General features: G+C 37.7%; 1 protein-coding gene across 1 annotated transcript in view; it reads right to left on the bottom strand.

Moving 5' to 3' along the window:
* Nucleotides 1-15,386, bottom strand: part of MSH3 (mutS homolog 3) — a 3,764,176-nt gene that overhangs the window by 1,665,459 nt on the left and 2,083,331 nt on the right. Inside the window, exon 16 of the mRNA XM_044064237.1 lies at nt 13,680-13,744. Coding sequence (XP_043920172.1) covers nt 13,680-13,744 — 65 coding nt within the window. The remainder of the gene's footprint in view (nt 1-13,679; nt 13,745-15,386) is intronic.

Below are 15,386 nucleotides of genomic sequence, written 5' to 3'. Positions count from 1 at the left end.
TCTCATCAGATGACTCTAGTAAAGAAAAGAGTATAATAATTATTTACTGGTAGCATAACTCAACCTGACTGCTTCACAGATGACCTTACAAAAAGGGATAAGTACTTTAATTACTGTGTTGCTGGCATCTTCTAGCCAGTCCCAACCTCCATTCTGATGTTACTACAGCCAAGACTGCACTCTGTATCTGCTTTCTCCCCTAGGTCAAGGTAGCAGCTGTGTGCTGTGGTCAACTTTGTGTTATACTGAAGCATCTTGGTCAGTCATGTGTTTCTCCAGAGTTCATTTTCAAGTCAGAAAAGTAAGAGAATTGTTCTTTATGGCTCAAGCTAGTGGTTTTCAAGTCTGTAATCACATCCATGTTGCAACACATTTTTGGTCACTCATTTCACTCAGGGAGTTCTCCACAGAAAATCAAAGAAAGACTATTCTCAGATTAAATTAGTATTAGAGAAGGAAGCATTTATCTCTAAAATGTTTAAAAAAAGAAAGAGAACAATGAACAGGTACTGCATTAGCGTGCATTTTCATCCAAAAGATATAAAGTTCGAAATTCAAATGACTGCTAATAATTACAGACGTTTGCCAGAAATTCACACATTTTATAAGGAACAGACAAAACAAATAAATAAATAAATATATAAATACATAAAAATGACAGCTGACAGGCATGCACACAGCTACACCCCCTCCAAGTAAGTACTCTCAAAGCTCTCAACTTTTTTGTGCAAGAATCGGGGACAAAGCCAAAAATATTAAGGATGTACTGATTTTACATTTTTCTCTCATACTTAGAAAGCTGCAAGAATAACAGGTTTTACATTAACATACATTTTCTGCAGGACAGATTTTGAAAACTTTAAATTTTACAAGGAAGAGACCCATAGCTCTCAGCCTCTTATATCCAGAATGAGGAACAAATCCACGAGCAATTATGTACAAAAAGAGACACCTTACATTAGCACTATTAACTTGAAAAGTTAATATAATAACATAATGTAAATTAATATGCATATACTGAAAAAAGAAGTCTGTAGTTCTAATGACTGTAATTATCTGTAGTGCATGGAGCACTGTGGTTACACTCTAAAACTGGAAAAAAATAAACCTGTAAGTAACACTTTTAAAGTAGGTCAGTATTTAAATTGTCCTTGATTTCTTCTTTACTTACTGTCTATGCAACAGCACTCATTAAGTGCTTTACTGGCTTTCAAAGCTGGAATTTTTTTTTTTAATTCTGTAACGTAAGACTTCATGCACTACAAAGATTTATGATCAGGTCTCATGCATAATAACTTATGTGTTTTCAACATGGATGCCAAGATTCACCTCTCAAGCTTCACTCTCATTGTGAATTTCATGGCATTCATGATGAGACCACAACATGGTTACACAACTGGGGACCCGATCATAAGCATCTATATTATGTACAGTCCACCACATTTTCTACCCATACTCCTACTTTAGGACAGATTAAGAGGGACAAAGCAAAATTTTGAGTCAAAATCAGGTACTTCTCTGAAAATCAGACTCAGTAGAGAGATACAAATAGACCAAAAATATGAGGCAAAATCACAAACGGACGGGTAGACAAACTGAGAGGTGTACTATTGCACTGTTACTGTATTGTAACAACATAATGTATACCTCTCAACCTTTAAAACCCAAATTTTATGAGAAAATGACCAAAGTATCATGCAAATTTAGTAACAATTGACAGCTATTCTCTAAGGCAGTCACCCAGTAAAGCTGTTCAGTGATATCTAGTTGCAAGTTTGGATAAATTAAAAAAATGACTCCTGCTCCAACAGCTATACTCACCGCCAACAAACATCCCTTCACTGTTTAACATTCACAGACTTTTCTGTTCCAGTTAAGTGCACTGATCTCCTGAAGGTCAGCACATTTAACTGATCACCTCTCTCATATGGTGCTGCTACTGCAATCATATTCAAAAGGAATATTGTGGACCATGTTTCAATTTTATATGTAAAATGATAAAATAAAACAGACAACTGGCAATCCAGCTGTAGTTCACAGAATTCCTAGATTTTTTTTGCAAAAAACATTTAAAGAAACGCTGCTCTATGCCATGAAGCAGGTGAGAGGCTGGGGGCATTCTAGCCATCTAAATGGAAGAAAGTGTTGAATGTTCAGACACATAAATTAAACAAAATGGGTGTAAGCAAGCTGTCAAATAAGGTACGTCTCCATTGTGATGGATCTTTCTCATAATTTATTAAAAACTTTCCACATAACATTCAGCAAACCTAAAATAAATACCAACAAGTGAACTAATAGTAATTAACAACACTTAAAAAGTTAAAAAAAAAACTTAAAAAAATTACTTGAAAATTCTGTAGTGTGTCTGTTGGGGAAAGTCTCCTTTAGGTCAATGCAGCATTGCTGTCTGTTAGCCATTTATACTAAAATTCAGATTAATGCATGGACAATTTTTTTTGTCTTCATAGTTTAACGATGATTCTGTAAATTTAGTCTGAGCATTGTTTTTCCTGTATAACAAAGCCTAGATAATGAGACCATAAGAAAGTTCAGTGTCACATTAAAAAAAGTATTACAAGAATATTAAGGATATTCATAGACCAGGGACACAAGGATGAGATGACAAGAAAAAACATTAACATATGGGGGATTAGTGAACTAAAAAGGACTGGAACGGATATTTTCATAGTTTTTTTATAGTTTAGAGTGTGCCACATATTAGTTCTAACCATCACCTTGGATCACTGGCTCCATAATAGGTGCTGTGAACATACTAGTCTCAACCCACAGATCTATTTGTTCTGTGGAACAACAGGGAAAAAGCAGCATGAAGAGCCTGATGATCTCTGTGCTGTAATCGGTGTGCCGTTTGGTCAGGCAGTTGCACATGTACTGCACATCACTTCACACTTCCTATACCTCCATGTTCCCTCACCAGGAATCCTTCAAGCCTGGGTCGACTGGTGTCAGAGTGGCAGTTCTCAATGCCAAGGAAACATGTAGTGACAAGGAAGCGTCCAACACTAAAGGCATGGATTCCAGTACAAAAATTCAATGAGGAGGACCTATGGCTCACACTACGGCTTTTCTGGCAAAAAACAAGATATTATTTTTCTTTTCTTTAAACACTTTTACTAAATTACCACTTAAGACATAAGCAAACATAAATTAACAGAAAAGAAAACAAAACATATTAACATGGGTTTCCATATACAAACATTGTATATCACACATCATTTCTTTGTACCTATATTGTCAGTCCAACATTACCTAAACTGCTGAAATGCTGCCTTCCTTTAAATCTCACTCTTCCTCCTGAACATTATTCTGCATGTATTGTTCCCACAATTTCAATTTATTTCGATGTGATCTGAACCTTCCCTTTTCTAAAGATCCCTCTTCCAGTTCATTTATCTCTTTTACAATATTCAGTGCTTCCAATACAGTTGGTTTAGACTTTGATTTTCATTTTCTAGTACTTGCCTTTTTGGCAGCCAACAGGATTAAATTTAATAAGGCCTTACTATACCTAGGAAATTCAGATCATGTGGCCCATCTCAGAAGAATAATTTCCTTAGTTACAGTCATTTGTTCACCCAATATTTCTGATAGAATACTCTGTATTGAATTTTTAAAATCTAGCAACACATTGCACTCCCAAAACGTATGTTTTCTATTACCTCTTTCTTCCCCATCACACCTCCAGCATTAGCTGTCTACCCTAAGAAAAATTCATTGAAGTCTGCTTGGGTTATAAAAATATTTATGTAAACACTTCCAAGAAAAGATCCTAAACCTTCTGGATAGACCTTGTTACATACTTGGTTGTCAAATATATGTCCTCACAAATATTCCAATCTTTATCCCCAGTCTTGTTTAATCTCCTCTGACTGATTCCTATAGCTTTCATGCAATATTTTATATGCCCAATTAATTATACCTTTTTAACAGCAGCTGCTCTTCTAGATTCACCTAAAAACTCTTCCAGAGCAGAAATTTCACTTAGGATTCCCCTATCCCTTTCTCTTTGTTTATACTCATATTAATCCTTGGTAAAGGAAGGCACTCTAACCTGCAATCCAAATGTCATTTTGCCCTCATTCTACTCTATTACCTTTCTCACTCAAGTTATTTGCACCCAATATCTTGGTTCCTTTGCTAGTTTTCTCCAGTAAATTCCAGTACTCTAATGCTTATTTTCTGTATGCCTACTTGCTATCATCCCTAATGTCAAAATCTCCTTTCTCCATTCTCACGTTGGCTTAGTTCATAGAAAGCCTTCGGCTGCTTTATGAATATAACAGTCTGTACCACTGTTATCCTCCTTAAGGATCGGCATCCAAAATCAAAGTCTCTTTTTCTTGAATTCCTCCTTCCTGTATCATCATCATCCCTTTGAATTTTTAATTATAACCTTCAGGTTGTATTATGCCTTAATTGTGTAACTCTGAAATATCCCTTCACAGCAGGTAATCCTAAACCACCTTGTTCTACTATCTCACTTAACTCTTGTCCTATTCCCCTACCAGATAAATTTCTTCAACTCTTAAGTAATTATTGTCCACAACGTCTCCTGTGGTTGATGCCTGACCTGTATATAAAACTAAAGAGAATAAAAATGTTTCCACTGCTTGTTTCATACTATCCATATCCCTAAGCAAGAGCTTCCAGTTTCTCAGTTTTTGTACCATCTTTTGTTTAGTCTCTACCCAAACAACCTTAGCTGCTGTAAGAGAAGCCTTTTTAAACCATACTTTTAAACACTTCATCTTATCAGGTCCCCATAAATATGGGTATTGTTGGACCAATTGTGTGTGGGTACATAACTTATGGCTATAGCCTTTGTTTTATCTTAAGTCATTTAATATCCTGAAAAGACTTGAAACTGCCTCAAAATCTTCCACAGTGCTGAGATGTACTTTCTTAGATTTATCAGATGCAAAATAATATCATTTTCAAATAAAACTAACTTTTATTGATTACCATACCTATATTCTCAAAGCCCTCAGGGTCCCCAATTTTCTTTGCCAGAGGCTCTAAATATAAAGCAAATAAAGGGGAAATAGGACACCACTGCCTGATTCCTCTGTTCAAACACAACTAAGAGAGGAGCCCTCCCACTTTAATTCTTACCTCCGATCCTTCATATATACTCCTAATTAACCTTACCTTACTGTTGTATCAGGGAATGCAAATGCATCTATTACCCTACTTAGAAAATCCCAGGTTACTCTGTCAAATGCTTTCTCTGCATCAAGACCAACCAAAAACAATAGTACTTTCTTACATTTTGCTTCCTTTTGGATCATTATTGTTCTAGTAATTTTGTTAAATGTTTGCCTCTACTATACAAAATCACATTGATCTGCATCTATCAATTCTGGTAACACCTTTGCCATTCTTTTAGCTAATACAAACATAAACACCTCAAGGTTTAATACTGAAATGGGTCTATATGATGTTGGGTCAGATGGTCTTTACTGTATTTAAGCAAGACAGCCACCACAGCTTTCTTCCAATATGTTGTCGCTTTCACTACTTTTAAAATACTTTTAAAATCTTCCAGATCTTTGACACTTTCTTCCCTCCTAACTTCTAAACTTCCACAATGATACCATCTGTCCCTAGAGACTTTCCTGAAGATGGATAGTATGTCACCATTTTAACTCATCTCCTTCTATCTTAACTGCTAGTTCAGGAGCCTCATCTGTCTCTAACTTTAAGTAATTCAATCTTCCATAAATTAAGTCTTCCACAAATATTTTCTTTTGTGCTGCTTCTTTCATAACATTTCCAGAATACCTCTATACCTCTAATACCTCTACAAGATCTCTGGTTATTTTACTTGTTACAAGTTCACTAAGTTTGGCAACAACCTTTTCTGCGCTAAAAGTTTTTCTGCTCTAGAGTTATCAAAAAGTAGTTGCTTAACAGCAATCTTTCTAAAACAAGAGTTATGTACTCACCATAAGGATGCACCTGTGTTGTCTCTTTTCATCCTTCCTCAAGTGATGGGGTCTTGGATAAGACACTGGATCCACCTTTGGCCACTTTCATAGACTGTGGCTATGTAGCTTGAGCTCTTCCCCTTACCCATAATGCCCTCTTTAGCCTGGATTACCTCAGACCCAGTTTGCATACAGCCTTGTCCTGCACCAAAACAAACTAGTCAGCAACAAGACAGTCTAATTACAAATCAGATTTTAGTTAGAATAGAAGAAAAGGAAGAGAAAGGCTGAAGCTCATCAGAAAGACAGGCAGGACAACACTTCCCAAGACATACTAGGAGTTCAGGTGTAAATCTTCCAACTAGGAAGGGGGCTGGAGAACTGGAAGCTGAGGAAGGATGAAAAGAGACAATACAGATGCATAATTATGGTGAGCACCTAACTTTAATATCTGATGTTGTCTTTTTTATCCATTTCTCAATTGACGGGGCAGAGTCCACATCTAGGGGAAAATGCTGGGGGGGGCGGGCTCCTCAAGGTAGGATATTGCAGAGTACAGAGCAGCCAAATGCTGCCCTATCCCTAGACAAGATGTCAATTTGTAATGAGCAATAAATGTAATAGCATTAGACCAAGTAGCAGCTGCACAAATGTGATCTATGCAGGCTCTGGAAGAAATGGCAGACAATGCAGCCTCAGATCTGATGAAATGAACCTTAGGAGGTTTAGGTAATGTCAGACCTTTCTTAGTATTAACAAAGGAAATGCAGTCAGTCAGACATCTTGCTGAAGTTACTTTTGAGACCAACTTGCCCAACTTAGCCTTTGAAAAAGAAACAAATATTTGGTCTAATTTTCTGAAATCTTTAGTTCTGTGAAGCTAGAATAGTAAGGTGTCTATGAACATCTTAAATGTACAGCACACATTCTCCTTTGTTGGAAAATTTTGGAAAGAAAACAGGGAGGTTGATGGACTGAATGATAACTGTTTCTAAAGCCACTTTAGGTAGAAAGGAATGATTAGTACAGAAGGATACCCTGTCCTCATGGAAGACAAAACATGGTAGCTGTTAAGAGAAAGCCTGGAGTTCTGATATGATTGCAAAAAATACACTCAGGAGGCAGTCACTGGAAACAAACTCCAACTCTTAATGGTGCTTCTGGTACCTTGGCAAACAGCCTTCAAGGAATAACATAAGCCACCAGCCATTCCCATTTCATGTCAAACTGCTCCAATTAAACAATCATCTCACCACACAATAATTTACTACAAGAACCTGCTTAAACAAAATAAGTTACAAAACATCATATATAAATATAACTTATACATTTAAATTCACAGCTAAATTCATACCTTTAGGTTTTAAAGTATTATAATTTAGAATGAAGCTGCTTTCCATTTTCAACAAACTAGCTAAAAAATCTCCATCCCTAGCAGGAAAAGGTGTAGCCAACACACTAAAGAAGAAACTAACATCAGAAACCCCATGTGCATTAATAAAGTATTCAGCTACTGGGCTATCCAAATTCCTATTTCTAATATGTCCCAGATGTTCAAGAATACTAACTTTTACCATATGTTTTGTCTGTTCAACATACCACCTCACAGGACTGCACCCACACCCTACAATATAAACCACCCCACAAGAAACATACGAAACACATGAAAACCATCCCATGGAACAAAATAATTTACCATTAATTTTTCTACCTGAAATGTTCTTAATCCTAGAATATACTTTACATCTTCCACAAGGAAAGGAACCCATATTAGGAGTTACAGGAGGTGTTGGCCAAGGAAACAGCTGAACAGCCCTTTACTGAGTGAATGAAGGGCATTAAAGTTAATTTGGTTAAGGCTGAGAAAGAGGTGCTGGATCGGAAGAAAAAGAAACACAACTGTGAAATAACGGGAATTTGGTCAAGATCAAATATTCCTATGGCAACAAAAACCAGGAAGAAGAGGGCAGGCTATCACCAAAGTTGCTGGGGATAGGTCGTTCACATCATGTGACTCTTCAGTCCCATCTGGATCTGAAATGCAGGCTGGAAAAAAGAATGTTTCATTTGAGGACATTAGGCAACTAAATGAGATGGGGAAAAATCGTAGGGGGCAGGAAAAAGCTACTGTGGACATATCTTTATTTATTATTTTACATTTGTTTATCGGGATAGTTCGACTGGACACATGTCCATTTACAGCAGAGGCCCAGGGAGAAAAGCTCCACATTCAGTACAGAAAAACAAATAGTTATACAATACGATAACAATATGATCATCTATACAGAAGCAAAAAATTGACAACAGATAAAAACACAACTTTTGATACAAAAAAACAAAATTAGACACTAGATAAAAAATACATCTTGGGTGATATGGTAAGTACTTTGATAAAGAAACTGACTGATGTTCGTTTTTGTAGTAAAAATGAAGAAAATAGGGTATGTACGCCTGGTCAGCTGCATATTACAAACTTGTCAAATGATACCATTACTAAAGACCTTGAAAATTTGCTGCTAAAGGGAAGCAAGTTTGTTCCTACTTGTTTTTCATCTTTGGCAGATGTTATTTTGGACATTAAAAAGTTTTGTAAAAAATTGTACTTATGAGTGTATTTTGAAGGAAAACAAGCACGTGTTGAAACTGATAATGTTGAAATGTTGCTTGATACTAAAGATTCATTGCTTGACATGTCTATACATGAAAATGAATTGGTAGACATTTTTTCCGAAAATGAAGGTGAAGGGGAAGTAAGTTATTTTACTGGTTATGGGAAATTAAAGATGCCTCATTTTTCCTGTTCCAGTACTTTCATTCCCCCCTAAATGTTCTAACATTGTTCAATGTTTTGAAAGGGTATTATGTAAAAAAGTGGAACTTGAATACCATACGTTTGTTAGATGTAGAAAAGTGTATAACTTATCTATGGATGAATGGGACACTTCGAAGTTATGCAGAAGTTCAGAATGTGATGTTAAATTTTGTCAGGCTGACAAGGTAGTAACTGGGTATTGTTTTCCAAGGAGAAGTATGACAAAATGGTGTTTGATTTGTTAGCTGGTCCATAGTATGAAAAACAGGCAAACAACCCCAGGAAACATTACAACAGTCAGTTAGAGAAATTTTGGATAAAGGGGAAAGACTTGTTTTTTCACAGAGAGGGATGTAAGTAAGTTGTGTGTTAAACATCGCAAAAACCCTACTTTTATGCCATCCCTAAAGTGCACAAGAATCTAAACGACTTTCCCTGGTAGACTAATTGTGGCGGGTGTGGGATCATTCATGTAAAATATTGGGATTTGTTTTGATTTCCATTTAAAGAAATTTCGATCTAAAAATTTCTTCCCATATTAAGTGTACTGCTGATATTTGTCAAGAAGTGAAGAAACTTCAGGGGTGTAAAGATTTTTACTGGGCTACAGTAGATATTAAAGCTTTATACATCAATATTAAAAGAAGGTGGGGAATAAAAGCAGTTCTTTGGATGTTGGGGGAGGGACCACATACAGCCTTTCTGGTGGAAGTATTGGAATTTTGTTTAATGCATAATTATTTTTGTTTTGGGGGTGATTATTTTTGCAAAAAGAAGGCACAGCGATGGGGGCTTCTTTTGCCCCCAGCTATGCTATTATTTTTATGGCCTTTTTTGAGAATAGATGTATTTATTCTACAGAATCTTTTGCATAGAATGTTATTTTGTTTAAGCATTACATTCTTCTTCTTCTTTCAGCTTTTCCTGGTTAAGGGTCGCCACAGCAGATCACTGTCTGCTCATGACTGGCAGTGGAGTTTTACAGTGTCGAGTTGCCAGCCCGGCACCCAACCTTCCACAGAAGGCACACACATGCACGCATTCACACCTAGGGCCAATTTAGTGTGTCCAATCCACCTATAGCATGTCTTTGGGATGTGGGAGGAAATCGAAGCACCCGGAGGAAACCCACGCGACCACAGGGAGGACATGCAGACTCCGCACAGAAGGCACCCCAGCTGAGGATCGAACAAGAGAACCTCTTGCTGTGAGGCGGCAACGCTAACAGCTACACCGTGGCCACCCTGTTTAAGCGTTACATTGATGATTTAATTTTTATATGTAGGGGGAATTTGGATGAGTTTTCTGTATTTATTGATCAGTTAAACCAGAATGAACTGGGGTTGCAGTTTACTTTTACTGCGGATAGAATGAATATACAACTTCTGGATGTGGAATTTTATGTTAAGGAAGATTTGAAGGTAGAACATAAACCCCATGTGAAGCCTACTGCAGTTAATAATTCTTTGCAGGCCAGTAGCATGCACCCATCACATCTTATGGAAGCATTGCTTATGGATGAATTTAAAAGGATTTATGAGAATACTTCTGATAAGAATTCGGTGGAAGAAGAGTTCATGAAGGTAGAATGGAAACTGTTGCAAAGGGGTTATTCTAGTGTTAGTCTGAAAAAAGCTAAGGATAGTGTGTTAAAGGTGGGGGGGGGGTGCAGCAGTTGTGGTAGGAAACAATAGTTATGCCGGTTTTAAAAGGCATCATTCAGACTGTCTATATTAGAATCACGAAAGCTGACTTTTGCGAATACAAGTTCATCAACACATAAATGTCGATGTACTAAAAGAGTGAAGGACTAAAATAGCGAACTGCAGAATACCGAACGTTTTACCTTGGCCAGCAGGGTGATTGTGGGGATGAGGAAATAAATCCTTTTACCCACTGTAGTGTGGTCTCGGAGTTGGTATATTTAAGTAGGGGGGTGGCGGGTGCAGGGGGGCTTGCCCCCCTGTAAAAACATTTGAAAAGTGTTTTACATTAGGTATGTTCAGCTAAATTTACCTTACCTGTATGGCGCTGTTGCTTCTGGAAATATGTTTGGCATTCTGCAGTTGGCTATTTTAGTCCTTCACTCTTTTCGTACATCGACATTTATGTGTCAATGAATTTGTATTACTTCCGCGATTCTAATATAGACCCCGTTCAGATCAGGAAATTGATAGGCAGGACACGGTACTGTTTTTTGTTACCAGATTTTCCCCATTGTCTGATATTTTGAGGAGGTCAGTGAAAGATTTGTGGCCAGTGGTATGTGAAGATGAGCAACTAAAGCATTTGTTCCCTTCACATGTTACATTTTCTTATCAGAGGTATTTAAATTTACAGGAGTTGTTAGGTTTCAAGAAGGTTTCTTTCCAGGGGGCTAATATGGGTTCCTTCCCTTGTGGAAGATGTAAAGTATGTTCTAGGATTAAGAACATTTCAGATAGAAAAAATAATGGTAAATTATTTCATTCCATGGGAAGATTTTCATGTGTTTCTTGTGGGGTGGTTTATATTCTAGGGTGTGGGTGCAGTCCTCTGAGGTGGTATGTTGAACAGACAAAACATATGGTAAAAGTTAGAATTCTTGAACATCTGGAACATATTAAAGACAGGAATTTGGATAGCCCAGAAGCTGAACACTTTATTAATACACATGTGGGTTCTGATGTTAGTTTCTTCTTTAGTGTGTTGGCTATACCTTTTCTTGCTAGGGGTGGGGATTTTTTTAGCTAGTTTGCTAAAAATGGAAAGCAGGTTCATTCTAAATTATAATACTTTAAAACCTAAAGGTATGAATCTAGCTGTGAATTTAAATGTATAAATTATAATATTTATATATGATGTTTTGTAACATATTTTTAAGCAGGTTCTTGTAGGAGATTATTGAGTGATGAGATGGTTGTTTAATTGGAGCAGTTTGACATAAAATGGGAATGGCTGGTGGCTTATGTTATTCCTTGAAGGCTGTTTGCCGAGGTACCAGAAGCACCATTAAAAGTTGGAGTTTGTTTCCAGTGACTGCCTCCTGAGTGTATTTTTTGGATATTTCGTGTTGATATGATTGCAACCAGAAAAATGGTTTTACAAGAAAATAACTAAGTCCACCTTAGCAGATAAAGGTGGACTGCATCACAGCTTAAAGAAATATTATTATATCGTGTGAAGGAATAGGATCCTTTACAGGCGGTCACAGCAAGAAGGTACCTTTGAGAAAGGCTTTACATAGTCTTGATGATGCCAAGAAAGAATGGTTTTCTCCTATGTAAAAGTTAGAGATAGCTGCAAGCTGGACCTTTATCGTAGAATAACTAGCTCCACTACTGAAAACTGGGGCAAGAAAATCAAGGATAGCTGGAATAGGTGTTGAAAAGGGGTTTAGTTTTCACTGCAGAGCCCAAAAGGAAAATCTTTTCCATTTGCTCTTACAAATCTTCCTAGTGTAATCCATCTGAGAGGATCTCCTCTCGGTAGGGAAGATGGATCACCAGTCATCTTTTTCTCTCAAATGATTGAGTATTTCACCAAAAGAGATATCCTCAAGGCAGGATCTTTAGGATCCCTCCCCTTCATCGAAGTCAGTGTCTTCTGTCAAAGATTCCTGTGGGGAATTTAAGTGCATCCTTTAGCATGCATGCTTCCAAGGGGGTTTACCAGAGGGATGTTCCGCGGAGGATTCAGAAGTGCGAGTATAATCCTAGATGAGGGCCATCTCCAGGCTTGTCCAGCCTATCTGTTCAATCAGGACAGGAAGAAGAGACTCAGCACCCAAATTAGGCAGTTGTGGAGGGAGAAGACCTGAGAGGGGCTAGGATATCTTGTCCATAGGGGGAGGAAAATCCTCTCTCCACTGTCTTGAAGGCAGAAGCCATGAGAGAACCATGAACTAGCCTGGTAGGGGCTGAAGCAACCTGCCCAGGATAGCTCAAAGCATCTCCATCATCATGCCTCAACTCAGAGGTTGAGGTCAACTGTCTAGCGCCAATGCCCCAAGAGGGTGGGACAACTCTGAGAGCATTAGAGCCGAACCCAACCCCCCACTGGCACCAGCACTAAGGCTCCGAGATCCCTCTGGCTCTAACAGAGTCAGTGTCAACTGGAACAGAGATGTAGCTAGAGTCAATGAAGGCCAAGCCTTCAGATCCAACGCAGACAAACTTAGAATTCCTGGGTCCGAGGGCTCCAAAACTATGGGACAGATCAGAATAGGAGTGAAGAACTGGACTCTCAACTGAATCTGGTTCCTGAGAAATTTCTTCATCATCCTGTCCACATCACTTCTGGGCACAGCTGAACCCAAAATGGATGAAGGTGAATGACTGCAGTATCATAGCCTTGAGTCCTTGGCCTTTACAGTTAAGTGAAAGGCTATAACAATACTAAACAATCTAGCAAGGTGCATCACATATAATGAGAATAATGGACCAAAAATTCCATAAAGGACAGCACAGAGAGAAAGGAAGTAAATGAAAGCAGCATAAGTGAAATAATGATCTGTGAAAATGCTGGCAGGTCACATGGTAGCAATATCGCAATAGGCCATGGTATAAAGCAAGCAGAGGAAACTAAGAATGCACACAGAATAAATGTCTTTACAAAAAAAGTGGTAAGCCAAAAGGATACGCTGACTGAAAGGGTGGTACATCTGAGAATGAAAAGTAGATTAAAAAAGTGTCTGGATGGCAAACTGTTGAGTATGTACTGAGTGAGGTGTATAGGGAAGGCCTAGAGAGAAGCCTGCAGACTAACTTAATCTAAGGGCCTATTTCAGCTTGCTCTCTGCATGTTCAGATGAAATAATTAAAGCAACCCATTTATGCACAAAGACATACTTCCATGCATTGTCTGATGACAAGACAAAAAGACATTACGCAAAGACTCACAGAACGTAATGTTCATTTAAAGTTTTGCCACTTTACCTGCTAATCTTTATCCAGTCAGCTGGTACTTCTGAAAGCTGTGAGTTCTTAACTTCTATCAAAAACTGAAAAGTAAGAAAATGCTGTATTAGAGGATGTATTTGCTGCACTGAAAAATGAAACAAACAAATTCAAATTTAAGAGCAAATAAAAATAAGGTTTTTAAACCAGAGGATTTTTATATTTAGTTATGGTGCAAATAAAACACGGTTCCATAATGCAGGTTGATATGCCATTTAATTGCTTTGGGAATTTCACAAAGACAAAGCCACAGATGCACAGCAACAGCTCAAATGCTACATTTCCTCCAGTTTAGATACTCAACCAAAAAGGAAATAAGGTTACACAGTAAAGTAGTCACACTTGGAAACAGTGGCGTGGTGCATATGGAAACATGGATAAGTGTAGTAATGCATCAGTTTCTGATACCATATTTCTAAAGACTGTTTAGTTCAAACATGTACTTTTCCTTAACATTTAAGTCTCTGTGGTGGTTGGGGTGGGGGTCACCCTTTGGTACTCAGGATAATGTTTATGAAGCCAAAATGGCTGGTAGACTCATCAGATGAAATCACCTCTGACATGGACTCCATCTGAGACCCTCTTGCATCAGCTTCAAATATGTTCCCATTTCTGTACTTCCAGACAAGATGAAGAATGATTAGGATGAAAATATAATGAGGTCTCCCCTTTCCCAACATATGAATCCTTAGCATAAAATCTAAGAGCAGAAATTTGTTGTTCTTTGTGTGTAACCAGTCAGTAGTTTCAGAACATATACATGCATGTCTTGGGAACTAAAACAAAATTCACTGCAGAAGATGAAACCATGAGGTCTGTGCTACAAGAATACTACTCAAGGCCACATAACATAGGATTCAGTTAATCAGAATACATTTGAAATGAAAACAGATAATTCAAAAAAAAGTTGAACAAATTATGATACACCTCCACAAAGTTAACATAAAATATTCAGATTACACATAAAAAGCAGATCGTAGATTGACAGGTACTGAAGAAGCTCTTACAAGATATCTGAAGTGAATATAGAGTTGAAAGATATTCAAAACCACATGCGTCTTGAACTGCTGAATGCTAAATTAACTGATTTGGAAGACTGGATACAGAAAGAATTTGAATTTCAGAGGAATCCCAAACATAAGAGAGAAAGTGAGCGAGAGCGAGAGAGAGAAAGAGGAGAAAGCTGACCTGAAAGTTCATGGGGACATGCTTGGTTTCTGGATAGATATTACTCCAGAAGACATTAAGAACTGAAACAGCCCATAGGACCTTTCCTTCCTCAAAATATGAGTTAACATTTGCTGACACAGATACTTCTCAGAGGTGAGGCATTCTCACTGAAAGAGCGGATCCTGTCTGCATTATGATTCCCAGGCCATGTAATACAAATATGGGAAAGCTGTGTCTTCTCTGACCAGAACCAAGTATTGGATGCCAACAAAGGGTGTCCTTTCAGCCTGCAGTTTAGCTTTTCAAGCAAGCAAAATGAAAATGTAGACTCCTATACTTTACACATCTAAAAACAAATCTCCAAGTAGCTCAGTCACATTCTTTGCCTCTAAAATACAATTCAAAGGAATCAGCAAGTAATTACGCTTCAGCTATTTCTCAGCAGAACTGAAATAAGGTAAGCACAGAAATCAGTATAGGAACTTTCTCAAGTCTTTCTCTTTATTCAAAAGAAGA

Source organism: Protopterus annectens, chromosome 2.part2 (assembly GCF_019279795.1).
Source record: "Protopterus annectens isolate FY-2018-M chromosome 2.part2, PAN1.0, whole genome shotgun sequence".
NCBI classification, from domain to species: domain Eukaryota; kingdom Metazoa; phylum Chordata; order Ceratodontiformes; family Protopteridae; genus Protopterus; species Protopterus annectens.
This window is presented reverse-complemented; position numbering and strand designations above follow the sequence as displayed.